General features: G+C 39.3%; 2 protein-coding genes across 2 annotated transcripts; both read right to left on the reverse strand.

Annotated features, from left to right (window-relative positions):
* Positions 1-3,408: 3,408 nt before the first annotated feature.
* LOC128858344 (ER degradation-enhancing alpha-mannosidase-like protein 2) lies at positions 3,409-7,146 on the reverse strand. Its single transcript, XM_054094530.1, has 3 exons — positions 6,831-7,146; positions 5,644-6,769; positions 3,409-5,575 (listed from the first exon to the last, which is right to left on the reverse strand). The coding sequence occupies exons 1-3, from the start codon at positions 6,950-6,952 to the stop codon at positions 3,920-3,922; spliced, it is 2,904 nt and encodes a 967-aa protein (XP_053950505.1). The 5' UTR covers positions 6,953-7,146; the 3' UTR covers positions 3,409-3,919.
* A 2,255-nt stretch (positions 7,147-9,401) lies between these two features.
* Positions 9,402-10,095, reverse strand: LOC128857584 (tigger transposable element-derived protein 6-like). The gene is made up of 2 exons (XM_054093335.1): positions 9,973-10,095; positions 9,402-9,913 (listed from the first exon to the last, which is right to left on the reverse strand). Exons 1-2 carry the CDS (start codon positions 10,016-10,018, stop codon positions 9,402-9,404), a joined length of 558 nt encoding a protein of 185 aa, XP_053949310.1. The 5' UTR covers positions 10,019-10,095.
* Between the last annotated feature and the right edge of the window lie 633 nt (positions 10,096-10,728).

Here is a 10,728-nt window from a genome sequence, read left to right on the forward strand (position 1 = left end):
CGAATGCCTCTATCGAACAGGTTAAATGTATTGCAAGAAATTGTAGTCCAAAAAACCTGTTTAATCAGCTTAACTCGCTCTTTTATTGCAGTCCAGAACCTTCGATGGTCGTAGGTATTGGGATATTGGACAATGAAACACGAGAAGTTCGATGTTCTTTTCGACCAAGTGCAGCACGTGAGTGGGTTTGTTCTGCGGAAGTATAGTTGAGTAGAAAAGGATTAAATCACCCCTGATTATAGCGACTAGTGTTCGACTAACTTAGTTATTCTTGTTGTAACACCACAAATCCCTGCCTAGAGCGGTGAAGCAGTTAGCCATTATCGTCAGTAGCATTTAACGGTAGGCCCAGCAAACAGGCTACTTCGTCAGGGAAGAAGTTTAAGTGGGTGTGTGAAGAAGTAGTTAGTGCCATGCGGGTATCTTCACATGCGACATATATGTTGAGTATGTCTAGGTCAATTCCGATTAGATAGGAGTTCAATCTGCTATAGTATTCAGAACGGAATTGTGCCGGATAACGCTGGTCTCACGGGCCGGTTAAACCACATCGTCTGCTCTGGATGGTGGTATGAGAGAGAAGAGACGTAATGCCGCTCTCATGTACTCCGAGGAACCACTGTGATTCCATGTTTGATGATTTGGCAGAGCGCAGGCGCATTGCGCGATGTAGAAGCCGTATAGGCTGAGGGAGTTTCCGCATAGGGTCATATATCATGTGGTCATCTCCCTACGAATTTTAAAACCTGAAGAGGTTTTAAGACAGCTCCCCTCGCTACACTTATTGCCCCTAACCGAAGTTGAAGCCGTTGGTTTAAGTGGTAATTCGTCCAGAATCCAACCGCACCAATTTGTTGCCACATCCTCGTTACCAACTTGTTTACCGATTAATTACAGCATGACTATATCCAGTCTCTACGGTTTAAGAATCTCATTTGGTTGTTGACATCTAAGCCCGACAGTTGTTGTTGACTCTCGAACAGCGCTTCGCCCAGGGTTAACATTATGTCCTTCCATAGGGCAGAGCATTCACAGAGGAAATGGAGGATTTTTTCCTTTTTCTCCGGTTGTTTATAACTGGGACAGTATGTGTTGTAAGGAATGTCCATTTTGGCTGCTTGTTCTCCGACACACCAAAAGCCAGTTATGACTGTCGTGAGTCTCCAGGCGTCCCGTCGTTTCATGTTTATCAATGTTGACGTTATTTTGAGGTTGTAGGTGGGCCCTAACGTTCTGCTAACTTTGCATGTAGCCTGGTCTCTCCATCTACAATCCGCAATTCGGAGATATTTTAAGGAAATTATGTTCTTGACTGCACAAAGTGGTGTGAATACCGATTGTACAATAGCGTTATTCATGGCAGATCCCCCTCTTGCTATTTCATCTGCTTTTTCGTTACTTTCAATGTTCCGATGACCCGTATCCCAAATTAAGGTAACTTTATGGTTTTCACTCAAGGTGGTATGGGGGCGTGGCACTTCGCATACAAATTTATATCTCATATCTTGTGTACAAAATCGATAGTTACCAGGGTTTGAAGAAAAAAATTTACATATTTTATCACAGGAAAAATTAAAACAAATGTGCTTTGAACTCCCAGCGCTCCCATGAATCCAAAACAAACTCTCTCCTAAACGGGTTTCTTGGAATTTGTCACTATAATTTTTATGATGATTATATAGTTACGTTGTATAGTTGAATTGAAATAGGATAAAACCTCCTACAGGGTCCGGCACTCGAAGTGTAACCAATGAAAAAGATCATAAATTTAGTTTGGAAAATTACTTTTATTCAAATGTGTGAAAATAATACAAAATTAAGAATCAATTTACGTTTGCTCGATATGACCACCTTATGCCTTAACTATGGCCTTGAGACGGTCCAGAAACGAATCGCAGCTGCCCGAATGCGACTTACAGGTATATTCCCCATACACGTGCAGATCAAGCAGCGGGAGCTGTTGTTGTTGTTGTAGCAGTACCTTTGCCCTGTCAGTGTAGCGTAATCACCGGTCGTCTTCGTCTAGCTCATCTATCGGTAGGCCCAGGAAAATAGCTGTTTTGACGGGTTGGGTCCAGAGGGACAGGGGTGTTAGATGAGCGGGTTTAATAGAGCATGTGAAAAGGTGGTTAGTGTCGTGCGAGGTGCCTTCACATGCTGGACATATGTTTAGTATGTCGGGGTGGATTCTGGATAAGTAGGAGTTTAACCTTACAATATCCAGAACGTAATTGTGCCAAGGTTACGCGGGATTCTCGGTGAAGTTGAAGCTCTTCGTCTGCGATTGGTGGTGGTTGGACTCCGATAACGGCATTCGGGGGTCGGGAGGTTAAGAAGGTGGTGAGAATCTCCCGATGAATGTCGTTTATGGTCTGTCTGTACACTGTTCGATCAAGTAACTGTCTGTTTGTTTTGTCTGACAGTGACAGTCCTTGGCCGGATATAAATTCGGGTCGTTGCGGTAACGTACAACCGACTGTCGTGGGAACGGCTGATTGTCACTTCGTCGGGGATTTCGCTCAAGTCGCTTCTTCACTTTTTGAGCCATTTCACGTGACGTTGCAAACTTTTGATAACCACCTCCATGGCGTTTTGCGATGCTATCAGTATCATTGTAACCAGTAATGGTGCGATAAACAAAAACATTATTTACTTTAAGGTGCTCGAGCTCACGAACAATCGCTGGTTGTGATTTTCCAGCCAAATATAATGCAATCACCCTATTACGTTTAAAATCCATTTCTGATTTTCTTTTTTCGCGTTTACTCTCCGCGCTCGTTTAAACAATACTCTGGACGGTCATTTAGCCAACTAACAGACAGCTGACGCCCAGTTAACAGCTGCGCGAGCGGTCTGAACTTGGTTACACTTCTAGTGCCGGACCCTGCACTTGCAGTGAAAATTGCTTTTGCTGGTATTTTCGACCTTAGGCGATACGATTAATATGGAACGATACCGGCCAACTGGTCTGCAAGTTTTCCAACATACACGGGTAGAGAGGAAGTTTTTGTCGTTTGGTGGGATTCGAGTCGCCGGAAATGATGTTAAATAAATACGGGGTAATTCTAAGACTTTCGTCTATTACTACAGTTTTTCGCCGTGTTTACTTGTCAAAATAAATAATTGTTCTTAATAATTTAAAAATAAATTCTTTATTACCTCTTCACAATTGTGCATACTTTCAACATTTGTATTACTTGGTATTAAGACATGTATGTACATAAATATATATGTACCATACGCCTGCATTCACACATATACAATACACACATACATATATAATTGTAGTTATATCGTGATTGTCCTTAATTTTACGTACAAAGGAATTAAAGCTAATGCAAGCTTAGTAAACCAACTTTTAAAAGCATTTGTTCATTTTCAAATACTAGCGAATAATTACTATACACATGTTTTCTCATATACCGAAAAGTCCGAGATTGTATGGAATTGCACATAATGTACCTGATTTTTAATGCGATTGCGAATTTGATTCGCTCTATGTGAGAAACGAAGAAGAGGAAGAATTTTTGAATAACATTGATTTCAATTGCTTAAAAAAGCACAGCGCGAATTTGTACAATAGTAGTGGATAATTTGTGAAAATGATTTATGTGTATTCTAGCCCTCATTTTACAAGCAAAACTTTACAATAAATACACATTTTTCTTTTTATAATATTAAAAACTGTTTTACACTTCAGCTAAATTAGTATTTTTTAATTTTTTAACTAGAATATTACCCAGCCTAATGAATTTATTTTGCCATATTAGATTTAAAAGCAAGAACTCTCTTAGGCGTCCCGACACCTTCTAAAAGTGGCTTTAATTTTCGTTGCAAGTCTTAGGAATGAATAGCTAAGTATTATAAACAGATCACCCTTGAAGCGATATCGGCATCGGTGACGGATGTTATAGCAACGCTATGGATAGTATTCGCGATAGGCAAACCTATCCAAAAACTTGGGCTCGTCACAGGTGAATACTTCGTAGCCCATACGCGTTTTCACCTTTGCCGTCGAACTTGTATTTTTTAATGTTGAGTAAGTGTGTAGAGATTGCCGCACCTTTTCGTGTAGTAACGCTTCATTGAATTGATTACGGTTATTTGTAGTTTTGCGCAAAATCGTTTGCACCAATTGCGACCAAACCGACTCACCGCCACCATCATCATCTTCAGAGAGCTTCACATCTCTGCTTTGGCTCTTTGCTGAAAATGATTTTGGATTTTCTTTTTGAGAGTTTGCTCCTTGATTCGCTTCATTTGAGTTCATTGCCTTTGAATTCATATGGATACTGCTACCACTCTCGGCCATTAATGCTTGTAAACGATCAAATGTTTCAATCATGCGCTTTTTGAACTCTACAATCCTTCGGACATGGATGAACAGCAGCTGCGGGGTATACTTTTGCTTGTCAACTCCACCTTCGAATAGCCCACGTATTTCTGCGTCATTTAATAAAGCCTCATAACTACGCTTCTTTTCGGAGGTACCGTTAATAAGAATTTTTAATAGGAACTCTTGCATGGCAGTGGTATTGACCAACGCCTGTTGGTAGTCTGCATGTATTACATCCATTTGCCGAAGCATTAAACGCAGTGAAGCATCTTCGGCGTCGTCGGTTATCTCTAAAGCACCGGTACTACTTTGATTGAGTGCATTTAGCACTCGATCAAGCAATTTGAAATCACCGTCATCGAATGCCAATATATCCAGTCGTGTAATTAGTTCAATATTTGCGATATACTGTTGTTGCAATTCATACAACTCCCAAAGTGTCCGCGTACGACTTTCATACTCTTTTTGTACCACGATGCCCAGGACAGCGGTTATATTTTTATGTAGCAATTGCAACCCCGATATAAAAGGTGAATCCAAGGTAAAGTTACTCATAAAGCCAATGGTATAGTGTAACGCTAGTTCTGGGTGCAAAAAATCTTCGCGGTGCATTCCGAAAAATTCAGTTAAATCAGTCACGGTTAAGTGATTAGCTGATATCGATTGCCCCTCAACTACTTCAGCTGTGCCGACGGGCTTCGGATTAGCTTTACGTTCATTTCTGATGCGTTCAAAATTTTTCACTAGCAATTCGTCAGCTGGATTATCGTACTCATCGAAAACATTGATATCCACAGGTGCGCTGGATTCAATCTTCACTTGACTGTCGTCGCTAGGCGTTTTTTTAATTCGTTCTTGTTGCTGTTTAGAGCTGGAAGAGCGCTCTCCGCACGACTGTTCGTCGCGCAGCTCCCGCTCAACGACCAATCGTACGCGCTCAGTCTTGAGTAAAGCTTCGTCATTGAACATTTCTATGTCAAGATCGTCAAAAATATCCTCTTCAATGTCATGGCAGCAGTATAATGCGGACATGTCAACGGGATGCGCTTCGGTATTAAAAATATAGGAACCTGCATTTACAGTACACTCGCCATGTTCAGTTTGCAGACGATCACCCGCGGAGCCATCGTTGTGCAGAAAATTCTCCTCATCGAAAAGGAGATAAAGGTATTTTGTGGTTTCTGCGAGGTAGAATGATTCCATCCGATTCTCTTTCTCATGTGTAACTACATTTCGTATCTGTAAATATCATAGTAAGATTCATAAATATATGCAAATAATTTTTTAGCTGAAACTAAGCAGCATACCGTAGCGTATCCACAGCGCGTCTTAGCACTAAACTCGATTGTATTTACAATGTCTTCACCCAATTCTAAAAGAAATTGATTTTTAGTTGCTCGATATAAATACATAACTGACTCGATTAATTCAGGCCGCAAAGGATATACTTCTCGATTTGGAGAGGCCTCCCCAAGCGGTATATTATAGAATTCTGGCAAAAACCCATATTTTCGCCAAACTGAACTATATTTTACCAAAGTGCGCATCGCGGGCGCTATATCGCCAAACATACTTAGAACGCCGGGCCAAAAGGCTTCAAGTGATTGAAAAACAGGCAATGTTACTTGGCCTTTATTCATGTTAGCCCATACATACCAGTCATCTTTTTTCAAATGCTTGTCAATATGCTTACGCGCCTCATGAAACATTTCCATTAACTCTGGCCGATTAAGCATAATGGCACCCTTTACTAAATATTCAAAAAATGAATCAACACCAGCTCCGATACCAGAGTCAAGTGCGGTCCAACGTCCTGTTTGCACATCAATATGGTTGCCAAAAAGACCAAGTGCTGAGCGACGCTCCCACAAGGAGTATATTGCATTAAGCGCAACATCTTCGTAGATAGAATTTCCCGTAAGTCGACTGAGTGCGCCAAACTCAACCAGAAACGTCCCAACACCAGCCGTACATGTCACCGATGTCTCTCCTTTCGGGACTCCGTAACGCAAATTCACTGTACCATAAGGCATACCAGTGGCTGTGTCGAATGCGGGCAACAAACGGCGAGCTACATCTTCCGCTAGACGAAGTAAAGGTCCTTGACACGGCCATCCTGGTTCCAGTGCTAAACCGGCACGATTTGAAAGCAAGTGCGCTGAAATCAATCCGCCCACAATTCGGATATTGGTTTCGAATACCGAAACGTTTATGTCTTTATCAAAATCCATAGATTCTAGAATTTTGACCACTCTTCGAAACTCAGTATAGTTCCCCATCGTAGCGAGGGTATCTAACGCATCAATTAGAGTTAGTGAATAGCTACCCCATGTGTCAACGCCATCACACGTTAAAGGTCGCAATTCGTCGTATCCAGAAGCGTACTGCAAGTAGCCCTCATAAGCATGTTGGAACATTGCTCGTACTTTTTCTCTGGAAATAAAATTCTATTGAATTTTTTGAAAACGGTAGAAAATAATATATTAGCAGAGACCTTATCTCCAGCATGCGATCCTTTGAGTAATATTTTACGCCTTGCGTTTCGTATACTCCATGTGCAAATAAGATATATAAAAGAATTACTCCAATGTACCAGTACCAAATGTCCTTAAACATCTTAACGGTTTTTTTATATTAAGGTTTCGGAATATATTTTGTACAATGTACACTAATCTAATTAATCATGCTTTTGTATATGAGCGAAATTGCCACACAAGAAAAGCGGCTACGATTTGTATATAAACAACTTAATCAGCTGTTTAAGGAAACATAAGCTATAGCTGTGTTTCACAACGAATAATTATCAAAAATTATTGGATTATGATAAAAATATTTTTTAACGCTAAAACTTTGCAGAAAAGGGTCAAAAAGAGAGCAAGAGAACTTTAATGCCTGCCAGAAGGAGTGCAAATAAATTAGCAGTTTTAATGATCAATATGCATTCTTCACAAAAATTGCACACTACATTATTTTTGATTTGATAAGGCAATAGAAACGTGGTCGAATGATAATGTGCCAAATCGCGAATATTCGCATAACTAAAGACAATACTGAGCGAATAAGAAAAACAAACAGTAACACAAAAACGTGAATGCCAGACGGCAAACAAAAGTTGTCAGAAAATACGAGTAGCCAAATCCAGAAATTATGATAGTTATTAAGAGGTGCGTGCCCACAAAGCAATCAGTCGTACGTTGAGCGTGTGAACGTATAAACTTAAAATAAAGTGATTAAGCATTGAAATTAAATAAAGCAAGCAATTTGTTTTGCCATTAGCTTATGACTTTGGCAGGCTTGGAGAAAAACGTAACAATATGAAAGAACTGAAAGAACCACAAAAAATTCATGATAGAAACTATCCTATTGCAATAAATATAACAAGCTTTTTGGGAGATGCAATACGTGTAGATATCCAAACACGACAAACAATCTAAAATGTTAATAATAAAAACATAGTTTTTGTCTTCCAGCAGAACTCGGTCCAATTCTGCAATAATTCCACAATCGTTGGAAAAGCAAAGACATTGCGTTGGGAAACTCCACTTTTATTGTAATTTTCACCATTCAACACGGCGTTTTTGTAGCAAAAAGAGTAGAGAAAGGTGATAGATTACAAAGTGTAACCATCTCAGACACAACTATGAGAGGAACTTTGGATGTTACGTCATAGGAAATTTAATAGAGAGAGAGGCGAATTAAATGAAAACCAAATGTGTCGATGCCACAGTATTCGGTTCCACTCTACTGGAAATACTCAGTTTTATATACGGTCAAAGACTGACGATAATTGAAAATACGTATTAGCTGCCAAAAAGGAGACACATTTTTTGCGTAACCTAGGCGGCCGCCGTAGCCGAATGGGTTGGTGCGTGATTACCAATCGGAATTCACAGAGAGAACGTTGGTTCGAATCTCGGTGAAACCAAAATTAATAAAAACATTTTTCTAATAGCGGTCGCCCCTCGACAGGCAATGGCAAACCTCCTAGAGTATTTCTACCATGAAAAAGCTCCTCATAAAAATATATGCCATTCGGAGTCGGCTTAAAACTGTAGGTCCCTCCATTTGTGGAACAAGAATAAGACGCACGCCACAAAAAGAAGGAGGAGCTCGGCCAAACACCCAAAAAGGGTGTACGCGCCAATTATATATACAGTGAAATTCCTTATAACCGGACACTCACCGTCGCAGTGTTTTTGTCCGGCTATGGGAGGTGTCCGCTTATAAGGGATGAGGTCACAAAATATATACCACACATATAAATTGTTTTGTACATAGTTTATTTAAGAAATTTTTGGAAGTAGAGAATATTTGCAAACTTTAGTAATACATATAAATACATATATGTACATATATCGATTAAGTACATTGTACAAGTCTTTACATTTCAATACTAGTTTGATTGAAAAAATTCGGTAATGCTTCATTGCTTAAACATTGATTGCTTTAATTTAAAATGTTCATTTTCAAAGGGACTCTCGATATTTTTAGTCCTTCCTGAAGCCTAGTATAGATTGCCAGTGGAATATCATCTTCAAAATCGAAATCTGGAAGATCCTCATAAGTTTCCAAAAATCCTGCTTTAGGGAAGCAATTTCGGACGGTTGTGGCTTCCACTTTATCCCAAGATGCTTTAATGAAATACACAGCTTCTAGTACATTAATCGATTTTGAAAGCTCTGAGGCTGAACTTGTATCGTCAATCTTAGATAGCAAGTGTTTTAAAACTAAGCTTCTTTACAAAGTTTTAAAATTTTGGATTATACCTTGATCAAGGGGTTGGCTAACTGCCGTTGTATGTATTTGGCGGCAAGAAAATAATTTTTATGTTGGTTAAGTTTAATTCCTTTGGGTGAGAAGCCGCGTTATCTAAAAACAAGATAATTTTTCGATTCTGGGCTTTCATTCTTCGATTGAACTGCTGCAGCCATTCACCCATTACTTCTCGAGTCATTCATGCTTTTTTATTAGACTTCCAATCCACTGGCAGTTTTGCGATTGGAACATGTTTAAAAGATCGAGGACGGACTGCTTTACCAAACCAAAAGCAGCTCCTTATCTCCAGCTATGTTAGCACAGAACAAAATTGTGAGTCTTTCCTTTGATAGTGTACCGCCCACGCATTTTTCGGATTTAAGAGCGAGGGTTTTGTCAGGGCACTTTCGTCTGCGTTGTAAATGTCTTGAGGCTTGTAACCGGTCAACAGAGATGGCAGTTTTGTCCTAAGCTGTTCGACACCATCCTGGTTTACATCTGCAGCTTCACCAGATACGCATTTGAAAGCAACATTATTCCTTATTCGCCATTTGTTTAACCATCCATCTGAAGCATTCAAATTAGGTACACCCAGTTTGCCTGCAATTTCCATTGCCTTTCCTTTCAAAATGGGACCAGAAATCGGAATGTTTTGACTTCTAGCCTTAGCGAACCAATTAAAACACATCTTGTCTATTTCAGAGCCGCCTTCTTTAAGAAAGCTTCGCTTTTGATGAACATTAACTGCAGACTCCCATTTAGACCGAAGTTTTTCTTTATTTTTATTGATTTCAGCAGCTTGAGTTTTCCCCAATATTGAACCTTTCAAAGCAAAAGAAACGTGTACCTACCATTAAATTTTTGGGCTCACTATACTTTACCTTTTTGCAATTCCACGTACTGATAATTTATCTTTTTCGAAAACATTAATAATTTCCAATTTTTCTTTAATAGAAAGTACCTTCTTTTTCGGCGCCATATTATTACGGACTTTGAATGCAACCATTCGCATGCAACTGACTTAACAAACTGAATGGAAAACTACTCTTAATTTAAAACACAGGGCTGGAATGTGTGCATACATGTTAAAAGGGGAATCACCTATTTCATTTTTATAATGAACAACAAAGCTTGCTTGTGATATTTTTGAATTTTGTCCGTTTATGAGAAATTTTTTTATGAAAATGGTTTGAAATACCTTGTCCGCGTCCGGTCATTAGAGTGTCCGTTTATTAGGATGATATTTATATGAAAAAATGAATGAAAAACCTGTGTGCACAAAATTTGTCCGGTTATTGGAGCTGTCCGGTTATAAGGACTGTCCGTAATGGGGAATTTCACTGTATATATATAGATGCCCATAGAGTTATAAACGCAATTCAATTTAAGCAACCGCCATTAATGCCGTTTCGTACATATTACTTGCTCTGACTTCGATTCCTTCACGAATTATAACAAAATGTCACTGAATTGGAAGGTTACGTGTAATCATTTTCCATGTTTAAAAAATCAGAGGCAGTAACGATGGCATTGAAAGAATTGTTAATGCATTAATAAAAAAGTGGACATATATTCCTATTGCTTTTGCAAAACTATCTCGTGTAAGCCCCAAATAAGATATGTCATCATTCTGTTAA

This window comes from Anastrepha ludens, chromosome 3 (assembly GCF_028408465.1).
Source record: "Anastrepha ludens isolate Willacy chromosome 3, idAnaLude1.1, whole genome shotgun sequence".
NCBI lineage: Eukaryota > Metazoa > Arthropoda > Insecta > Diptera > Tephritidae > Anastrepha > Anastrepha ludens.

Coding starts and splice junctions, on each gene's coding strand:
- LOC128858344 (XM_054094530.1), bottom strand. CDS start 6,952: ATGTTTAAGGACATTTGGTACTGGTACATTGGAGTAATTCTTTTATAT. Junction 6,770..6,830: donor GATCGCATGCTGGAGATAAG/GTCTCTGCTAAT, acceptor TTTTATTTCCAG/AGAAAAAGTACGAGCAATGT. Junction 5,576..5,643: donor CGCGCTGTGGATACGCTACG/GTATGCTGCTTA, acceptor TGATATTTACAG/ATACGAAATGTAGTTACACA.
- LOC128857584 (XM_054093335.1), bottom strand. CDS start 10,018: ATGTTTTCGAAAAAGATAAATTATCAGTACGTGGAATTGCAAAAAG. Junction 9,914..9,972: donor GTACGTGGAATTGCAAAAAG/GTAAAGTATAGT, acceptor TTGCTTTGAAAG/GTTCAATATTGGGGAAAACT.